The 22,685-nt window shown below is 39.5% G+C and overlaps 1 protein-coding gene across 1 annotated transcript in view; it reads left to right on the top strand.

Annotated features, from left to right (window-relative positions):
- Positions 1-22,177, top strand: part of LOC150083709 (forkhead box protein O-like) — a 94,767-nt gene extending 72,590 nt beyond the window's left edge. The window contains exon 2 of the mRNA XM_090378140.1: positions 20,862-22,177. Coding sequence (XP_090234266.1) covers positions 20,862-22,073 — 1,212 coding nt within the window. The 3' untranslated portion in view covers positions 22,074-22,177. The remainder of the gene's footprint in view (positions 1-20,861) is intronic.
- Positions 22,178-22,685: the final 508 nt, after the last annotated feature.

Raw genomic sequence — 22,685 nt, 5'->3', positions numbered from 1 at the left:
TTATAAGCATAATGGTCCAATCTCTTGCGAACCACCTTGTGCACTATTGTTCGCAGTATTTGCAGCCACAGGCTTGGAAGGGCGGATAGATTTTATAGGACTTCTGGTAAACACTTCCTGAATTTCCGAAACTTTATCTGCAGATACACTAGGCCTACCTGCACCTTTCTGCTGCAGCTCACTGCTGGTTTCTTGAAACTATTTCAACCACTGCCTCATTGATTACTCCGTAGGTGGATCTTTCTGGAATTCCAGTTGAAAACGTCTCTTTACAGCTATAAAAATAAAATTTGAATAATTTATAGACACCATGTAATTCGATTATATTATTTGAATGATGTAATCGAATGATTTTCCATAATCGAATGACTGATTCGAATGATATGAGTATAATAGAAATAAGCGATTAATTTGCTGCAATCGATTATGCCCATGGACTGATCTCGATTGTATATGATATACGAGCTACTGTACAAAACTAAGTTCCGTCCAATCGCTGTAGCAAATGAGAGAACAATGAGTGATCATATCCCCTTTCCCCGGTTTATTAAGTAATGCTACTGTTGTTGTAGGAGCATCAACGAGTAAGGCCATGTTGCTCCGTGTATATTGTCTGTAAATTGCGTGTGTTCTGAGGTATTTTTGTTTGCTGGATGAAAAACCCGAGTTTCCGGAGGAAAAAACTATGCTAACCTCACCTGAAACAGACTTAATTCAGCTACGTTGTGAAAAGGCCCATAAAAATTCCTCACGTCATCGACGGACTCGAATTCAGGTATTTTCCAGCCGGTGTGGGGAGGACGGCAATCCGACCAACTGTGATACCCACGAGGGAATATTACGTAATATAACCAAGTTTCACAACCATTCAATCATTAGTGAGTTAGAAAAGTCATGTTTTGAATACATGACGTAATAAAACCGGAAAGGAGTACTCATTTGCGTCAGCAAATGGTCGAAACTACTTCTGTGTTGTAACTTGTAAAATTGTCCGAAATTTTTGTCTCTTTAGCTGGGTTGGGGATACAGAAGTCTACTGTTTTAGGATGAAATGTGGATAATTTTGTAGCATCACCAATAAATAAAAAAATAAAAATAAAAAAAATAGAGAGAGACAGAAATCACATCGGTCTTTTAAGTCTTCGATTCTTCTACATTTGTTGAAAGGCGCTTCCCTGTAAACTCTATCATCAATCAGCACATGCATGGCGATCAGCCTGTCGGCTATCCCTTGGAATGTTTCATCATACATCAACTGAAACACGATAAGCAACTAAGAAGAATGAAATAGAAGATGTCTTTTTTCTTTTCTTTTTTTTTTTTTTTTTTTTTTTTTTGGTTTAGATGGCAATCTTTCTTTAGAAAGTGTAAATGCGATTCATTTGCATGATTAACGACACCCGTTAATTAAGCACAATAAACTGACGCTTGTTCGATTCATTAAAATATTTTGTGACGTGATGACAGAAGAAATGCTTTTGCTTTCTAGCAGTGCTTTTGAGTGTTGGTTATTAATTATGTTGTCATCTTTACCATAGGGCAACCTGATTGAACAAAGGGGTTAGGGAAGTTACAGCAGACTGTAGCTTCTTCACCCCTTCCCTTTTAGCTCAAGTAGTAAATGATGAAATTGAGAACTCGCTATGCATGTGAACAATATCAGTTTTGGAGAGCAATTTTATTTTTTTCGCCTCCAGGGTGAAAGAAATCACGTGACCTTGAGATCTCATACAACTTCACCTGAATGAAGAAAACATGAGTACAAAGAATGAACTCATATTTTCGTCAAGAATTTTCTTTCGCATTGTCTTCAAAAATGTTCTCCTAGAATTAGATTTCTTTTTTTTTTTTTTCATTAACGATCCTCTGCGTCTTTTGTAATAAGGCATCCAAGGTAATGCCATTATCAAACATTCCTGATTTGAAGTGAAGCAACCACACGGCCCAGAAAACTGCCAACAATAAAATTAATTCCATTACCAACGTATTCACCAGCGGATTTTTCATTTGTATGATTTCTACAGCATTTTGCTTCTTTTTTTTAATTATTTAATTATATTTTTTACGGTAATGTCAAACACAAAAGGTACCAAGTACTGTTAGGACCCAAGATTGGTAGGATCCCCAGGATAGAAGGAACTTATTGTTAGATTTGAATTCGGAATGTATTGTAAACGAAGTGAATGCACGCTTTTACCAAAAAATTGGGACACTATGAAAAGAACATTCTGAGATAATTTATTTGCACACATTGTAGATTTGTTGTAGTAGGGTTTTAGGAGCATCAGCGACTAAGGTCATATTGTGCGTATACACATTCTGTAAATTGCGTGTATTCCGCGGTCGGTATTCTGTTTGCTGGACGAAAAATCTGAGTTTCCGGGAGGAAAATCATGCTACACTCGGCTGAGACCGACTAACTCAGCCACGTTGTGAAAAAGGCCCATAAAAATTCCTCACGTCATCAACAGGACTCGAACTCAGGCCATTTCCACCCGGTGTGGAAAGGACAGCGATTCTACTAATTGTGCTACTCAGAGGTATAAATGAATCTGCAAATGTAATGGTATTATATACAATTGATATAGAACACTTAATGACCTAAGCAAATTTGAATACTAATGTTGGGATCCAGCGTATGGTGGATTTCAGAGATTCTCAACATTCCAAAGATGGAATTTCGTACTGAAGGCAGTTAGTTGTGAAAAAGATGGAGACAATGGGAACCACATACTTTAACAAGAGATCCCTGAAGAATGGATCGTTATCGGAGAAAACTGCTTTCAAAGTTTTCAAATAAATCACCGAAGAGGTCCAGGAACTTAGAGGAGTAGTCGTTGCATATATTACACATAAAGCGTTACATAAACTGAGATTCCACGAACGAGCTATCATCCACAAGTCTTTCATCATGAAAGGAAATGTACAGTATATTGGTTGGACAATAGTTTCATGCTCGGCAGGACTAGTTACTTGAGTTGTGAATCTCGATATGTGCAGTTTTTATCAGATGAAAGAACTGAAATTATAGTTCTAATGCAGTACGTTTAGAAAAGAACCGGACCATGGTATTAAGAAATAATTTGAGCTTTATTTTTCGTAGCCTCCTCAATAACGTTGATCTTCTCACGTTAATGTAATTTTTTTGGCAAAAGATTTTACGTTTATCAAAAAGGGCAGTTCTTCCTCTCATGAAGTTCGATGTGTGATGATTTGTAAAGAATAATGTGACACTGATGGACTGACTTAGAACGCAATTCAAAGATTCTGACTCACTCAGAATCGTAGACTAATAAAACCACTGTGGAATGAATTGGAAAGACGTTTCACCTTTTGCTACATAAAATTTTCTATTTTTTTCCCCAAGGAGCGATGAACTTACTAATCCATCCGGAATTTTGCGTAGATTCAAGTTTTAGGTTAGATTGAGGTGTTTCCGATAAAAATTTGTCTAGAGGCAGTAATGCTCTGAGACGTCAGTGTATCGTGTCTGCAGTCGGTTTGCTGTTTTTTCGGGATGAAAATCCTTTAAACTCAACAAACCACACAACTTTCACTAACTCGGTACCATCCCATCGAATAGTATTTCTTAACTTCTGCCAGAAGAAAGAATCGAAAAACAGGAAAAAAGTATGTAAAGGAACAGAAAATTGATATGTCCGAGCGTTACTTGGAAAACTTAGAGGTATAAAAGATAATGATCTATTTACCAAAAAGCGGCTATAAAGGAAGTTAGCCATCTGAGAATAAACCAAAATAGGAAAATTTACTACAAAGTTCGTATCATGCTGTATCAAAAGTGTTTGAAATATCAAACGCTTTAGACATTTAAACGCCAAAACGCCCAAGTTTTCCCCGTTTTTTTATCATTTTCCTTTTTTGTGGCATTTGTCCAAAATGAGCAATATAAAACAAGATCTGTAGATCGACAATGGCAATATTAATTAAATGGGAAGTTTCAAGGTTTGGTTGGCAATGAATTTTCCGTAGTTTAGAAGTAGTTGGAGTAAGGAAACTGGACGATTACTGGTACAATAAAAATGAATTTCCACTTTTACGGAACAGAATGGATGTGGGCAACTTTCCATGCTTCAAGAAAACTGCCAGCATAAGAAGAGAAAGCGCAAAAGACGACACATAACAAACGTAACTTCTGTGGTATAGTAGTTAGGGTATTTATCAGAATACTTCCTGGTAGCGCGGCTTTAAGACTTTTCAAGATTCTCATCGTAAGACGAGAATTTAACATCGTTGGAAGACCATCTGGCCGCAGAAAAAGAAATGGGAAAAAGTTGTAACTTTAGCAAAGGACCAGATATACTATTTGGACATGAAGCAAGTTTTCTGCTTTAAATTTTTAAAACGTAATTTGTACTCATTAATAACTTTTTGCAACTGTTCTTGAAATGCTGCTTTGGGTACCACTGTTGTACAGAGTTGTTATTTGACTGACTGTAGCATTTCTGTTACACTCCACAAGTCTTATCAGCCTCCGTTGGCCTCTCGAATCAGCGAACTGTTCCGACCAGAGAATATCTGCTGGCTGGATGTTTGGTTATTACAACACTTCTCGATAAACTCGAGAGACAGTCATGTGTGAAAACCCCAGCATGGTTAAGGTTTCCGAGAAACTTCAAGTGGCATGTCTGACGCCGACTATCATGCCACGTTCAAAGTCACCAAAAATCTTTCGTCTTGCCCATTCTCACACTGAATTCTGCGCAGGCAGCATGCTTATTTTCTCAGTTGCTTTATATCGCATAGTACGAACACGTGATGGTGTTACTGAAGGAGAGCTCCATTTCATGAAAAGGGTTGGTATACCCAGAAAAAGAAATATGAGATGTTGATGTTGATGTAAGTCACTTGTGTTATTGTTATCACGACCAGCCATGGCACATTTGTTGGTCATCAAGGTAAGAGAGAGAAGTTAAAGTAGGATATGCGATAGATGCTTTCGTTCTGGTGACAATGATTTCAGTGACGTCATCTGATGAAGTACCGTATATTTCGGAGTATAAATCGACATTTGAAGCACTGAAAAATCGATCGTTTAAGATTAATTTATATGTCGAGTTTGGAATCGAAAGTGCGGTCTGTTCTCACACTGCAACCGCCATATAGGGTGGAAAGAAACCAGTGGTTTATTCCCTTATAGATGGACGGAACTGTTAAGAGGTTTTTTTTAAAATTATTATTTATTTTATTTTATTATTATTTTTTTCCCCACACTGGCTAAGTTAGTCGATCTCAGTCGAGGTTTTACGGTTTTTTATATTGCTTCCACTTAACCTGCGCTGCAAAGGCCGCCCTAAGAAGTCTTCTGGAAGTAAATTCCAGATATCTTGACGATCTCCGGACATTCCACTGCGCTCTCATGATCGTGTGCAAGGTCTGGAAACTTCCCTTCAACTACTTCCTGTCATGTCAGTCACTTGTTAAGGGGTTACAAAGAGTGCCGTATTTATTTCTGCCTTCCGTCAGATCTTGGGTCGGATAGCGTACTTTGACCTGCCAAAAACGTTTGTTTCTTGACAGTTTTGGGTGTAGTTCAAGGTCTGATCGACAGCCGTGGGTGTAGTTCTCCAGCTTGCGCTACGGATAAGATGGTAACACCTACTCTCTGCTGTATTTCATATTCGTAATCACAACCGGTGCGGTGCGTTCACGGAGACGCGAAGAAAGGGTGTGCGTCTTATTTCCGTCCTCCGCATAAATTTTTTTTCCCACCGTTTTGCTAAAAAGAAATGTCTAATTTTTAATAAGAAGCCAAAGATATTTCCATGTCGTAGACTGAGTGCTGACGACTAAGGCCACGAGGTGTGAATATACTGCCCCTGTAAACTGTGTGGTATTTTATGGTTCGGTTTGCCAGTACTGCTGGATGAAAGACCAGGTGGTTTTGGGAGAAGAGGCAAGGATCCCTCACCCGAGGCCGACTCTGACCATGGTCACGGTGCCAAAAAAAAAAAAAAAAAAAAAAAAAAGAAAAAGAAAAAAGAAAAGTGCTCTTTAGAACAGTGAGGTTGATCAGCTCAGTGGTTAAGGATAATTAAATATTGTATTTGTGTGGCTGTACAGTAATCAAAATTAACTAAATATTTTTTTTTTTTTTTTTTAGCCTTAGGTAAAATTTTTCCATCAAGTGAAAGTTACTCGAGCAGGACAAAAAACATCTTTACAGTAATGAAGGGTGTTTAGAAAGTTTCAATGCCTGCCAGAAGGAGGGGAAATAATTGAAAGTCTGGACGTTGATGTGCCCTAATGGACAGTAAATAACTTGGGCTGGCGGTGTTCTTCGGCTAGATGAAAAAAAAAAGTGATGCTCTGGCCATCTGCCGGCTTGGTCAGTCGGTGTCAGGAGAAGGTCACTGCTAATTGCTGCTGCTTATCACACCTCGTGAAATTCCCGTACACCTGGCAGTCTCTCGTAACTCCGCCCTGTCTGGAGCGGGGAAAAAAAGTGTTATGGAGGGTAGTGGAGGACTGGCTTATTCCTGTCGTTCTCTCCCTCTGGATTTCACAGCTTTTTCCCTCAAACTACTACCCTAGCCGTAAGGCCCGAACTGTATTCAGTCATCATTACCGCACAGAGCACTTCAGTGTGGTTACAAAAGACGGCGAAGAAGGAGTCCCGTCAAGTGTCAAAGTCAATAGTCAGTTTATAGCAGATATAAACTGACTATACAATCAAATAGTAAGCTCACGTTTTGTGAAGTTTAGTTGATGACTGGTTTCTCCTTATATTCACGCATAAAATAAAGAAAACCAAGAGAGAGAGTTGGGAGGGGCAATGTTTTCTTCTCCTCTATTGTTCTCCCATAAATCGTATAATGTATGAAACGTCAGCTATATCTACTTCATCAGCCATTTCCATGTATCATCATAGCACAATTTTGGAACATCCGAGCGCACTGGTTGCAACAGAAACGCGGACTGGTGATGATAAAGTGTTTAAAGCCTCGCTACATATGATTAATCCATCTATGGTGTTTAGGCGAGACTGGGTGGGTCGAAATAGCGGGGGTGCTTGTGCTGCACACGGTTCATTAACTGTACGGCTTTCTTGCGGCAGACGCCAACCGCCTATTTCCGTCTTCCGCCTTTTCTTTCTGATACCTTTTCTCTTTCCCCCACACTGGTCGTCCATAGCTGCAGGAGGTGATTAGCAGTTTCCATGGAGATGATGTGCACGCATCAAGTGAGTTTGGCCTTTTCATTTGCTATAGTTGGTTATACGATTATTCATTGTCTCTCTCTAATAACTACCACTGGGTCTTTTGTCCATTACTTAGAACTATGCGAAAACGGCAGCACAAAACACTTCCTCTGCTGCCTATTTGTGTTTCGATAACAGTTTTCGATAAAGCTGTCGATCCAATTTAAGGAAAGTGGACGCCGTACATCTAAATAATTAGAAACGATTTGTTTTAGCAAACGTACCACAATAGCGCTTATCCCGTTAAAAAAAATGAATCATATTAAGAGCTTACGTTTGTTTGATCCGTATTGTTGAGGCAGGAGTGGTGTCAGGTGACCTGTAAGGGAGTGGGTGGAAAATAATCATGCGAACCTACCACAGTAACTGAACGAACGAGCCGGGAATTAAGAATTACTTTTTCTCCAGTAAACTAGGGTGTTTCATCCCGAAGTGACAGTACAATACAAGTAATCTACAGACACGACGTAATTGACGCCTCATGGCTGTACTAATATTTGTGGAAACTTGTCGGTGAACGAACGTTGCCTGTTTAGGGGTCATCCGTATTTTATTCAGCACTTATTAGTGGGATAACGCCTGAGATTTTATGACTGTTTTTAACGTGGGAAGGTGTTCAGGAAATTATGACCTCACCGTTGAAATTTAAATAATAATAATGAAAAAAGATAATATATTCTTCATTGTTGTTGTAAGAGCATCAGCAATTAAGGCCATTTTGCCCAGTGTATATGTCTGTAAATTGCGGTGGTCTGAGTTTGATTATCTGTTTGCTGGTTTTTCGTCTGAAATGCTGTTTTGATCCAAACGGAAACAGCAATTCACTTTGGATCTCTCTCTCTTGAAGGAATGTTTTTGGAGAAACGAGAAAGGAAAACTTGTGGCACCTCCAGAAGCTGATCCTCGATAAGTGCGATGATTGCCTTCCATTTTGTTCATGAAAATAAATATTGAAAATTCCATTCATTTTTTGAGTAGGTGTAGCTTCGTTGCTGTCATTACAATATGGTCTTAAATGAAAACTGTCTCGTGTTAAAAAAAAAAAAAAAAAGTATACTTTCTTCATAGAAGGGTTATTTGCCTAATAGTGGACCGGCCTCCGTAGCCGAGTGGGCAGGAGCGGGAGTGCAGTAGCACACGCTCTTTGAGTAGACCGGGGTTCAAGCCCCTGACTGCTGAATACGGTCGATCTGCCAACCCGCACTGGACCAGCGTGGCAGATTATGGTCCAGTTCCCTCAGCATCAATTGTTGAGGCTTCCACCCTGCAGTGGGTTGATAATGGCTGCACTTTACTTTTAGTGGCGGCACACAAAGAGTGATGAGAAAATCTTTGAAGATTTCTCTATACCCTCGTATGTAGCACAGTTGGTAAGATCGCCATATCGAGTTGAAAAGACCCGAGTTCACGACCAATCGATGACGTGAGGAATTTTTTGGGCCTTTTTTAAAAAGTGACTGAGTTAGTCGGTCCCAGGAGAGGGTAATTTGATTTTTTCTCCCGAAAACTCGGGGTTTTCGTTCAGAAAACAGAAAATCGAACTCAGAACACACACAATTTACAGATCGTATATATGGAGCAATATAGTCTTAGTTGTCGATGCCCCTAAAACCCTATTACAACAAGAACAACATATTTATTTATACAAATCGTCCGAATGGTTGTAAACTAATAATAATCTTTACGTGGTCAATTAAAGTAACCAGTTCGTGTAAGTTTATTTAAGTTAGCATCCGTAACAAAATTACTAGGCTGCATGTATGAGTGAATGAAGGGATGCAGCGGTTGGTAATTTAAATAATAAATACGACAGTGCGGAGTAATATTCTTTACCCATTAAACTAACTAACGGCCACCCCTATTCTGGATGATATCGCCCTGTGTTTCTTAATAAGTCCCTATAAAAAAAAAAAAAAAAAAAAACCTTCACATTCGAACCATCCTCGTAATAGTTTGATATAGAATGATATGATAATTTGATAAATTATGAATTATGTTATATAATTTAACTCATTTACTATAAAACAGCTATAAGACAATACTGGAAATTTTTGCCAGTTGAGTAAATTGTCAATTTAACATAATCAGGAATGAGCTGCAATTTATCTGCGGTTCCTAAAGGGAACTGTCATCTGTCCCCTGTCATTTGCCAATTAATCGATATTCGACTTATCCTTAAGATGCATTCAAATTGTGGAAGTCCGCATATACAGATCAGAGGACTGCTCTGCACATGTGTTTCCGTAGCAGCACAGTGAATTCATCCCTCAGCTCTTTTCCACCATTTGGAAAAGAGCTGAGGGCTGTTTACGGTCTAAGATCGAAGGAATTGTCAGTGAAACCTTTTATCACACGGGACTATACTTGTCCGGTCTCTGGATGAGTGCAGAGATTTTCTTCAAGATGAATACACGCAATTTACAGATGCATATTTCGTGGTAAGCGCCAAGGCAACAACTTTAATTGCTTTGTGCTAACTTTTATTAACCCAGCCCAACTGCCGATATGTGAGAGAGAGAGAGAGAGAGAGAGAGTATATCTTAAAAAAAAAAAAAAAAAAAAAAAAAGGAAAAAAAAAAGGATAAATACAGGACGTCCCAAAATAGTTTACCTGCCTACTCCCGTAAAACATTTTGTGGAAACGTATAATCAGAAACGACATTAAAGACTAGCGAACGGACGATGGCCCAGGGTGCCGATATGTCAGGACGCCAGGCAGGGACTATTTAGGCGCATCTTTAAGCACTGGTACCACTAAAGGAGGCATTTCGCTCGGAGAGTCATTCAGGCTATCGTCGGCCCTGGCCCTAATGTAGATTCAAAATATTCGCCATCAGTGTGTCCGCCTGTTTGCTTATGCGCTTTGTGCTGAGGCAATAAGATCGTGATCTGCAAATTGTGTATTTTATGATCGTTTTGCCTGTTTTCCGGGATGAAAAACCATAGTTTCGGGTAAAAAGAATGATTCAATCCTTGCCCGATAAGCAATATAGGCGGCGTGGAAGAACCTCACTGTTACCAATGCACTAGCAACGAGTACACACACACACACACACACACACACACACACACACACATACATAAAAAAAAATAAAAATATATACATATAATATACACACACTCCATATTAAGGCCACCTGAGAGTTAACTCATGTGGCCATATGTAAAAATTTTCATTAACTGCCTGTTTGCCTGTTCTGCTGGACGAAAAACCCGAGTTTCCCGAGGGGGGGAGAGGACCTTGCTATCAACGCCTGAGATCAACTAACTCAGTCACGGAGTGGAAAAAGCCCATAAAAGTTCCTTGCGTCATTGACGGGGGATATTTTTTGGGCTTTTTTCACTCCGTGGTTTCGAACCCGGGCCTACTTTCATCTGGTGTGGGGAGGACGATGATTATAGCCACTGCGCTACCGCGCAAAAAATTCAAGTTATTTTTATTAGAATCACCCAGAATTGCTTCTATATACCCATATATGTACTGTACTGTGTCTGTAAATTGCCTGTGTTCTCTGGTCAATTTGCCTGTTTGCTGGACGAAAAAAACCTTGCTATCTATGTCTGAGACCGACTAACTCAGCCAATGGGCTTTTTTCCATTAAAGGAAATCGCATCATCGACAGGATTCGAACCTTGGCCTTTTCCACGCGGTGTGGGGAGGACGGTGACGACACAACTGTGCTACCCGCGTAGACAACCTCGAGTTCACAGCGATGGGTTGGGTTGTTTAAAGTAGTTGTTGGGTTTTACGCGCATCAGCAACTTAGTTCATATTGTGCCGTGTATAATACAGTATGTCTCTAAACTGCATGTACTCTGTGGTCAATTTGCTGTTTGCCGGACGAAAGACCGAGACCGACGCCTTAAATCGACTAACTCAGTCATGTAAAAATTCTGGCGTCACTGACGGGATTAGAACTCAGGTCTTTTTCACTCAGTGTGAGGAGGGCGGCGATTATACCACCTGTGCAACCCACGAGAGCTCTAAAGTAATTACAGAATTGGCGTCAGTATGCTTAAGCCTATTTGCATATACAAGGAAAAAAAGTTCCATTTTCATGAAGGAGAACTCTACACTGCACCTTAGACTAGCAAACTAGTCCCCCAAAATGAAAAGAAGAGTCCGGTATGGCCTAAAAAAAAGAAATGGGTCCGCAGGAATTATTTTTTAATAACACGAAACTTCAACAATTTATCTCTACACATGAGACAACCTGTTGAAAGATTATGATAAATGGGCCTGGAGTACTGGTGTCCATGGTTAAAAAGAATATTAACGTATTTATCCAGTAAATCATATATTTATTTATTTAAGTATAAATAAATTATATTTCTTTATATTCCATGTCCATTTTTCTGTTGAAAGATGGACATGGAGTTCAAGTCTTTCTGAAATTCCCCCTTGCGGAGGCCTTAGCTGCTATAATCGTTGTAATTATATGTAATTATAATCGTTGTAATTATATGTAATTATAATCGTTGTTCTTGGACACTTTTGGAGAAGACCTCTGTTCGAATCCCGTGACAGGAACTTATTTATTTTCAAACGGTGGCCAAGTGAGTCGCTCTCTGCCTATATACATATATATATATATATATATTTATTTATCATTATTTTTTCAAATGCCCGACTTCAATTAAACTAACTGCATGGTTTCTTATACTCGAAACTGGGTTTTCCATCCCGAGAAACAGCAAATCGATACACACTTCGCAAGAGGCTAACTCCCTAAAAATTGACCCTCTCCTTGTAAACGCTACCTCTATTGTTTAAACCAATGCTTTCAAACTTTGCTAACGCTTACAACAATATGTAAGTGCCAAAAATAATTCAATACACCACAGATTAGATAGGAACAGATAGTAGACTTCTACAAAGTATTTGTAGCGCCACCATTGCTTTCAGGCACAAATACTCATTTCTTTCAGAGACGGTTGCCTATTGCGAGCAGTATTCAATTATACGATTCAAAATTGTATTATTACTGTAATATAAAAGGATTTGAACCGACCGCATATATGGTCTGAAAGGAAGGAGAACAGTAGACTTAATCTTATGAATTTTATCTTTGGGTAGCATATTATGGATTGTTGTATTAAGTTGCCTGCAAAGCGTCCAAGGCGGAGAGTTAGGCAAAATTCAAGGAAGAATTGTATATTCTGGTAACATTTATTACAGCTTTAAAATTTTGAATATCTAAAGAACTACTATGTTTAGTGTTGTAATTTTATCTCTTGCTTTAGTAAATTCAGTTCTATGTATTGTAAAGTATTAAATGTAATGGCGCATATTTTGTGATTCTGAAAATCTTAGAGTATAATTTTCTGAATTGTGTTATTTTATAGTAAAATTTCACGTATTAAAATTTTATTATTACAGTTTCTTTGTCCTTATGAAAAAATGGGAGAGAAATGTTTTCCTTAATAAATCGACGTTTCGGACGAGAAATAGATAATCTTTTAATATTTCGTAGTAAAATTATTCAAAATAGAATTCATGGCGCTTATCTGAATCAACGTATACCAAAAAATACAGTAATGTTATTGTGTTCTCTATCTCGTAAACTCCTCTAATTTTGCTGTCCCTTAATATAAACAGAATATTTACTTAAATTTGGAACGTCTGATTTATTAAAATTTCACAATGCAAATATGAATAAAATGTATCGATTGTTTTCAAAACAAGGGAGTAACATCAAATTCTGGAATAGCCGAGCGGTTTACGTGATGGAAATAAAACCATCAACTGAAATAGCCAGTTTATATCTGATTTCTGTAAGGGCGCTGAAATCGTTTTTGTACTACCAAGGCGGTCTACGGAGGCCCACCCCCGTTGTAGTGGTTACTGTCTGCACGGTAGCACAGTGCTTACAATTACCGTACACTCCCCCCCCCCCCACTGGGAGGAAAAGGCTCGGGTTCGTATCCCGTCAATAACAAAAGGAACTTTTATGGGCCTTTTGCACTGTGTGGCTGAGTTAGTCGGTCTCAGGAGAGGATCGCAAGTAAGTTTTTTTAGAAGGCACATGCGTAACCATGTCCATCTGAAAAAAAAAAAAAAAAAAAATCTCTCAAATCGACTGGTTCAGTTATTAGTTTTCAATATATGCGGTGAAAGGAAGTCAGAGCAAAAAAATATGCGAATATGAATCAGAATTTGGCGGACACCACGTGACAGTCCATTTTAGAAAGTTCTGGTTTAAATACTTCTCTATGCAATTTGGAGGTCGACATAACTTTATACAATAACTCTTTTGTAACGTCGAACAACTTACCGCGTTTCTAAGTACATATTGTATAGTGTGTCTATAATTAAAGTTCAGTTTTCTCCGACGTGGTTGCAGGAAAAAGTACTCATTAGAGGCTTTTAATTATGGGAATTATACTATCAAAAGGATGGGGAGGAGAAAAATAAAAAATATTACTGTAGTTTCAAAAACACAAACAACGGAACTGTCGCTGAAGGTTGCAATCACCTGTAATACTCTTACGACTCTCCTAAAAAGGAGGAACTATTTGGTCTAGTTGCTGGGTCATCTGGCAGAAGTTGGCCATCTTATATGGAACATGGAATGGAACGTGTCCGAATCCGTGTTTAATTTGACGATAACTTATTTCCTAACTATTTTCATTTCTAAGTCCATTTAGCGTCATTTGGACCTTTGAATCCTTTAATTCTACAAAACTCCTTCAAGATTGCATTCAGTGTAATGTATGTTAAACGCCAAAGCAACTAAGGCTATGAGGCGTAAGTATATTGTGTCTGTAAATTGCGTGTATTCTTGGGTCCATTTTCTCTTTGCTGGATTAAAAAACCCGATTTCCGGAGGGAAAACATGCTACCCTCACCTGAGACCGACTAACTCTGCCACGTTGTGAAAAAGGCACGTAAAAATTGCTCGCGTCATTGATGGCATTCGAACTCAGGTCGTCTCCACCCGGTGTGGGAAGGACGAAGATTGTATTCGCTGTGCTATCCGCGAGGGCTCAATGTTCCTTTACTCTGATAAAACACTGACAAGCAGCACACGTCCTTTAGTGATATCGGTTCAGCCATTTTATGATACGTACTTTAATTATAGATACCTGCATTATGGCCTTAGTAGCCCTTGCATCAACAACAACAACAATTATAGATAACTGTGATCTTTTGAAGAGTGTATCTGAATGGGAAAATCGAAGTTTCCGCGGAACTTTTAAGAGGGCCATATTTATGACCTGCCTGCCTCGTTTCTCCTCGAGCCTTCTTAAAATTCAGGTTTGTCTATGACTTTATGTAGAATAGAAGGAGAAAAAATATAGTTTACTTTTTTATAAATCTATTGGCGATCAAACCAAAATTTAGAGGCGAGAAGGACTACGAACGGCTAGCAAAAAATCAATAACTGCTAAGGATTCAACTCGTATATGTAAAAAAATACGAGTTCATTGGGTTATATATGACTTATAATTACGCAGTATTCATAAAGTAGTCTTGACCTCTGGAAAATCTTTGCTAACTGATGATTTAACTTTGAATGGCATGAACAAGTGCACAATAAATAGCTCACTGAGTCAAGCAAGCTTCGTGTCACAGAGCCCTAGAATTCTCCACCTAAGAGTACTTGCTCCCTGTGAACCCTTTTACGAATTCCTCTTTACCCCCATCTCGCTTGGCTGATGACCAGCGTGTCCTACAAGGGGGAGGGGGGAAGATAAACGTTTCATTCATCCAGCTCATACTTGCACCGTTTTCTCTGCCTCTTATTGTTCGCCGAAATTATCCGCCTGCATGCCGATCTCTGACACGGCGTCCGTTCGGAACGCACTGTCTCGTACAGTCTCTTCAAGAACAGCAGAGGAGTTGAAGATGCCACTAGAGTTAAACTCTTTACCGAACTGGAGTGCAATTCTATCCGCCCCTCCCGGCAGCGATCGTGAACTCATTAAAAACCAGCCGTAATGAGACTTTCGGAATCAGTCCCCCCTCTTCACTGCCAGTCCCTTCTCTTAAGCAGTTGATCGTAAGCGAGCAGTGGCGGACGCCACAACTTACCCGGCGGCGTTGCGTCCCAATCTGCCGCATCTATTTTTGCTCTCTCCCTCGAGTGTCGACCATGGAATGCATCTGCTATTTTCATAAACAGGGGACCGAAAATTACCCTCTATCTGACCTCCGTTCCACGCCCTACTGCTACAATGGCCGGAATCAAACAGTGAACAGACTTATCCCTTGAAGACCCCCAGCTTCTTATAGGGCTGTGATAAAATGCCAATACAGCCTTGTTTGGTGTCTACAAATAACTGCTTAGCAGAGATAATAAGAAATGTTTTCCTGTTTATCTTCTGAAATCCTGTTCAACCTTGAAGTGTGTTGGATGAACATCCGATCTGAGCAACCAGTTCATCCTCGATCGCATTCGGCAGCTACATCTGCAGGAAACTGAGGTTCCGGTGATGCCCTAGAAATACATAAAAATGGGGTTACATCCTCGTCTTTAAAGTTTTTTTTGCCCATTAGCTCCCCCGGGGTCTTAGGGGATGCTAAGAAATAAAAAAATGTCCAGGTTTCGTTACCTGAATCAAAATGTCAAAAAATAGCCGAAACTCCAAAAAACTCAGCCTTTCACAATGCAACAAGCCGTGAGAATTATCCCTGCTAGGACGCTTCTCTGGAACGTTATGCGGACGCTTGCCGGGCTCTCGCCGCTGCATGCGGTACGGTGGACGCTAAGTGACACAACAGCGTCTAATACAATGCTTATTCCGAAAGGCAAAGATTAATTTTTTATTATACATATTTGTTCATAATTTAAAGGCATTTCAAGTTTGGATTTTGTATAAGTTGTTTTACAAAGAATTGATGGATGATAAGCTCGATATTTAATATGATGGACAGAAAGAGTGAGCAGAGAAGACAACGTGCTAGGCGGAGGGAGGGAAACTCGGAGCTATATTTTGGAAGCCGGCATTTTTCTACCCGTTGGTCCACAGCCCGGCACCAGTTCGCAAGTCTGAAAATAAATTCGACAAATCAGGCAGATTACACCACTGTTAAAAAGAAAATGTCTTTCGTCTTCCCCAAACCGGGTGAAATTTCTGGGGTTCGAATACCATCATGACGCGACGACTTTTATAAGCATTTTTCATTCCGTGGCTGAGTTAGTCAATCTCAGGCGAGGACAGTGAGGTCCTGCTCCCCAGCAACTCGGATTTTTCGTCCAGCTACACAAGTATACTGACCAGAGAACACACGCAATTTACAGACATAATATACACAAGTGGATGAGGTAATTCTCGCGTTGCCCTAATATAACTTCTTTTTTTTTTTTTTGTTAAAAATAAAATGGAAATAAAAAGTTGTTCCTTCAGATGTCCATTCTGGTAATTTGATGGTTATCAATGTATTAATTGTTAATGAGCTGAGGTGTGTTTTAAGATTTCATCTGGGAAATCCTATTGGGTTTTTTCGTAAGGAAGTAATAGAGTCATTTCCATCAACATATGTTATAATACAAAAAAAAAAAAAAAAAAAACAGCGACAAACATGACAGTGTATTTAATAATTATGAAGAAACATGTTTTAGAAACCTAAAAAAAAAAAAATAATAATAATGATAACACAAACTTGAATTATACATGTGCATTTAAATACTTTTCAAAGGTAATGAAATAAGTGTTGCTGGCGCTCAGCCAAATCTCATGTGCCCGGTCCGATAAAACGAAACTGTAATTATCTCACATATCGTATTACGTAATGTTTAAATCACATTCATCTTATTTTATTTATGCACTGATTCCATCTACAAGAATAGTCTTAACTTTATGGAGATTAACTTAACGGAAAGGGAAATGTTACACTCCATTTAAGCCCTTCTGGAGACTGCTAACCACTAATGGATGAGGAGGGGCAGGGTTAAAGGATGCATTTTTTTATTCAAAGTGATAACACAACTAATTATTAGTACAACGCTCCATAATCTTACCTGTTCTTTTATCGGGAGCCTGTAATGACACGTATAACTGTTGTGGTTCCATTTGTCACTGCAAAGAAAAGGAATGGATAGCTGACAAAGAAATTGAGAAATATTTCGAAACGTTGCATTGTAACAATTAATAATTATTAATAAAAGTGTATATTGTCAAATTGATTTCCCTAGATTTATAAAGCATTCTAAGGAAGAGTTTGAAATAACAATGCGCTAATTTTATTTAGAAGAATCTGAATGCCATCAAGCGATCTTGGATGACAATGATGGTTGTTAATAGTGTTTGGAGAACACGAAGTTCTCTCGGTCATAATTCTTAAGTTATTTTCATGTACACCAGGTGGAAAATGCCTGAGTTCGAACCCCGTCAATGACGCCAAGATTTTTTATGACCTTTTTCAAAGCGCGGCTGATTTAGTTGGTCTCAAGCGAGGGTTCCATGATTTTTCTCCGAAAAATACGCGGTTACAGGCACATTATAGTGACGCCTCGTGGCCTTAGTTGCTTTGGTGTTTAACACACACACACACAACATATAATCTAACCTTTTTTTCATGTTGACACCTACTATGAAATACGTCTCACTAAATGCTGCTTTACTGATTTAATGGGATGTCCAAAAACTTTTGACACGTTAGTGTATAAGGACAGTGCAAACGTGTTAATAAAATTATTTTGACAGAAATGTGTGCCGAAACGATCCTAATTGTAATTAGTTTAAAAAGAAATGTCAAAATATCGCACTGCAGGTTAGGTGAACGCCTTGGATGAATCAAAAAGACACCCTTAAAAAAGAAAGAGAAAAAAAAAACTGGTGCTGGGTCAATGCTCCAGCTTTAGATTAGTACAACGACATCGTACGCTAAAGCTTGGAGATCCTTTGCAGGTTTCCACCTTACGTATATCAGAGGAACTGTGTTTGGACACCTGTTGCCTAGGCAACGAACGCTGACGCGCTTCGTCTCTACCGACACTTGTTAGCTTAGTCTCCATTGACGATAGTGTTACGTTGTGCCTTCTTTGGTAATTTGTCTTCTGGAGAAAGACGCGCTTTGGGAGCATGCAGAAGCACGCTATGTAGTTCGGCAAACGGCTCTCCTGACAACGAATACCTTCTAATTCATAAAATTGCAGCGGAAACAGAACGTCGCTCGGCGGTGGCGTGATGAAGAGACATTTGGAAGAAATGGTGAGATAAATTGAATCGAATAACGGGGAGCGAACGGTGGGCCAAGTTTTCAGTTTCGGAGATAAAGGATGCTTATTGGATGGCGAAAACAGGAAAAGAATGGGTAGACAGCAATACCGATTTATAAATCGTCTTAAACCGTTATTACCTGTTGGTAGTCTTGCTTTCATACTTATTGTGACTAATACATGGGAATATTTTCAAATAAAACCATTTGTGTGATCGGTATGCGCCCGCCTTTGGTACTACTACGGTATCCCATTAAATTCATTTACATCAGTTAGACTGATGCGCGCTATCTTTACCGCAACTCTAGATTTCATATTAATGCTATACAACAACTAGTGCCCTCTGGCGGAGAACTAACTGTCCAGAGTTTGTTAGCTGAGTCAATATTCTTTAAAAATGTCATTACAGGATTGACAAAAATGGGTAGCAGAAACTAGATTAAAAATAAATTTTCTGTTTATACTCCGGGACGACCACATAGTGAGAGGAGTTCACAAGATAGCGAAAATACAAGAAACAGCACCGTATTTGAACCCCCTTCACTCAAGGCAGGTGTACCTACGTACCCTTTCGTTAACCACTCGGCCATTACTGATTTCACGTTTATCAAATTATATTTCTATCCCAAAACAAATTTCTTATTTCATATAATATTTCTTGCATTGTAAAATAGCGTTGTACATAAAGATTTTATTAAAATATCCTCTTGCCTATATCTTACTACAGGACTGTATTAATGGGAACGGGAGTTTTATTCTTTTTATTATTATTATTATTATTATTATTATTTTATTTATTTATTTATATATTTTATTTATTTTTATTTTTTTCGCTCTTCGAAGAGTTTTTTGTAGAATTGGGAACTTCGTGAGATTGGGAGGTGGAAGATGATGAAGATTTCAATGACACAAAAGTCGAAACGTTAGCCCGGAAGAACTCTTCAGAGGAAATGTTCGTAGTGTGTTGAAATAATGCACTTGATAGCGGAACAGTCGACATCACGTGCAACCTATCCCCCTTCCGCCCCTTCAACCTGTCGTAGGGCAGAATTTAATAAGCGTGCAGGACATCCCACACTACACATGGAATGGAAACGTAATTGAAGTTTAGCGGATAATGATCCGGTCAGTCGGACACACTTCAGTAGCCTGCAGGCTAAATGGGAGGAAGGTGCTGTTCTAAGGCACAGCGCGTGCCATGTTACACTTCCTTTTTTCGAACGCAGGCCGACCATCACGCGACACGACTATTAGTCCTGGTCGTTCTTAGGCGTGCACGTACAAGCTATCCTGCCTCCCGCCAAACCTTATTCCCGCCAGCACGCCTGCTCTCTTGGGACTAAGCAATCAATAGCTGCTCAGCATTCACGCGTCCGGCACCATTATTCCAAACACATATTCACAGATGTATCGAGCCCCCAAACCTCCTGGTCATCTAGCGTATGTGATATGGTCGTAATGGCTTGGCGAACGTCCTTCGTTTCAAGAACAGACATCAGCTCGCGAAGTGAGAAACGCTTTTTCCTTATGGACGTGCACTTAAGGTATATCACCGCAGAAATATTCTATGGCAAGTAGGTACTTTTAAATTGCTTCATTATGGCCAACCCCTCAAAAAAAAAAAAAAAAAAAAAAAAGAATTAATTAAACTTATTCCAGGGACTTCAATTATCTGATAGCTCACTAGCGAGAGTGGGGGGGGGGGGCTAAACCTTTTAAAATTTAGCGACCGTCAATAATTCGTGTATCTTTTTATTTTACTCAGGAGATATAAATAATTTTATTCTGTTTTAATGATAATACACGCAACAGGTACGTCCAGTAACATCTGAAGTTGAATCAAAGTTAGTGTCGAGTAAAGTTAGTGTTAGCAATCTTGCATGAGTTGAAGGCTGAGAACAGAGAAGATACTTGTTGACATTAGATTTGAATTTTTGTAGGTTCTTCCTTCGTTCGCATGTATTTTCAGGAAATGCATGCGAAGGAAGGAACGTTCGTTCCAGAAAACAGAAGTAGAAGAGATAAATAAGGAGAAGGAAAAGTTGGGTCTATGAGATTGAAGTTGGATTTGGACAGACGATACCTCCACCGAGAATGTACATTTTGGGCAGCCACTGGGTATAAAAATACACGACTTTACTTCTATTTTATGAATTTTCAGAAACAAGAAAACGAAGAAATAAATTTAGAGTGATAAAAAAGTACATTGTGCACAAAATTTTGATACATTTTTGGTGCCATGGATATAGACCTACAGTAATTCTGGGTACCCTAAGCAACCGCGACTTGCTTATTCTTAAATCCGTAATTGCATACTGAATAAACTGATTAAAAAGTTATATATATTTATAATTATTTATTCTCTAACAGTTCTATTGGTCCATACATCGTAACCAATATTTTATTTTGCTATCTCAACATTTATTAAATATTTATTAGCAATAATGAATTAATTAAACAAGCTTTTTTCTTTTCAGAACTCCATTCGTCACAATCTCTCCCTGCACAACAGATTCATGAGGGTTCAGAATGAAGGAACGGGCAAGAGCTCGTGGTGGATGATAAATCCAGACGCCAAGCCAGGAAAACCCTCCCGTCGCAGGGCCACCAGCATGGAGACTCAAAAATACGAAAAGAAACGAGGCAGAGTCAAGAAGAAGATGGAGACGATGCAGAATGGAATTAGCAGTACACCAAGTCCTAGCTCGTCAATCTCAGAAGGTCTGGACATGTTTCCAGATTCTCCTTTACATCACGGTTTCCGGCTCAGCCCTGACTTCCGTCCTCGAGCCTCCTCGAATGCTAGCTCATCTAACCGCCTCTCGCCAATCCCAGCTGTAGAATCTGAAATGCACGACAGCCCAGGACCTGAGTTGTCGCCAATCCCTTGGAACATGGACCTTGCCTCTTCTACAGGCATTGGTAGTTTCTATGGTAACATCGACAGGTATGGCACCGACCAGCTAGTAGACACTCTGGCCGAAACTATGAAACTTGGGAATGGCGACAACAGTTTCCTTATGAGTGATTGCGGAGCTAAAACACAAATAGGAATCTCTTCTCCTTACAGCATGAACTCTTCTTACAGACACCCATACAGGATGAATGGTGGGTTCAGATGGTATCAGAGTCCAGATTGTAACATTACAACACCATTGGCCAACGGCGTTCACAGGAGGAGTCCATCTCACGTGTTAAACGACTCTAGGTACAGCATGGCTAATCTCCAGGCTGTTTCTCCAGCCCACAGTACTCCCTCGATCTCTCCCACCCACTCCATTAACCAGACCAATGGCTACCATACCTCTCTACAACCGGGTTATGGTACACCAATCCAGGACGAAGATTCCATGGAACATTCTCCAATGATGAGACTGCCAGTGATCCAAAAGGAATCCAATAATCTCGGGCATCAGCACAATCTCACTCCATCTCCATCAGTGTCCGCATCTCTAGGTACCACGGCCAGCCAAGTGATGGGTCATCTTTTGTCGCTCAATAACCCTCTCCCCAATGACCTGGACATGACATTCGAGAACCTACAGGGCGGACTGGAGTGCGATGTGGATCAAGTAATTCGCCACGAACTGAGTGTAGACGGTAACTTAGACTTCAACTTTGATCCCATGGCGGCGAACATGGGCTCTTCTCAACAGTCTGCTTTACACACAAGACCATGGGTTCACTAAACATTTCCTGTTATAACTGTGCCACAAAAGGGCAGTGCCACTGCCCGCAACCACAAGTACTCCGTCAACTGCCTTTGCCAAGCAGAGTGGGAATTACTACACATAGCAAAAAAAAAAAAAAAAAACCGGAGGGGGGGATGGGTAGAATGGAGTAATTCTGCTCTTTCTCTCAGGGGTAAGCCATCGGTAATATTCACCCTGTGTGGTCCTCTGCCTTCTTTTTCTAGGAAAATATCCATAAATCAGTAATCTGCCTATTTTTCAGACGTATTCATCATATTTTTTTTCTCTTGTTACATCAGTGTTAGCTCTCCTGTTTAGTCACAAACTTTAGCACAACCCCATCCCCTTCGCAAAGACACTTGGGATGCCTTTAAATCCTCCAGTCAAAACATAAACAGTGGAAATAAAGGCCAAGGATAACTCTTTGAAGTTGTACAAATAAACACTGTGCTTGCTACTCGACCAAAGCCTGTTCTACAGAAATGTATATAAAGATATGTATATTATATAAATATTACAAAAATATATATATAGCCTATATATATTGCCAGCGTGGTATGCTACATCACCAAGTAAAAGATAAAAACCATTTCAACGGGTTGAGTAGCT

The sequence above is a fragment of the Mastigoproctus giganteus genome, chromosome 7 (assembly GCF_048544385.1).
Source record: "Mastigoproctus giganteus isolate SK-2022 chromosome 7, ASM4854438v1, whole genome shotgun sequence".
NCBI classification, from domain to species: Eukaryota; Metazoa; Arthropoda; class Arachnida; order Uropygi; family Thelyphonidae; genus Mastigoproctus; species Mastigoproctus giganteus.
Note: the sequence above shows the minus strand (reverse complement) of the source record. Positions and strands in the feature narration are given on the sequence as shown.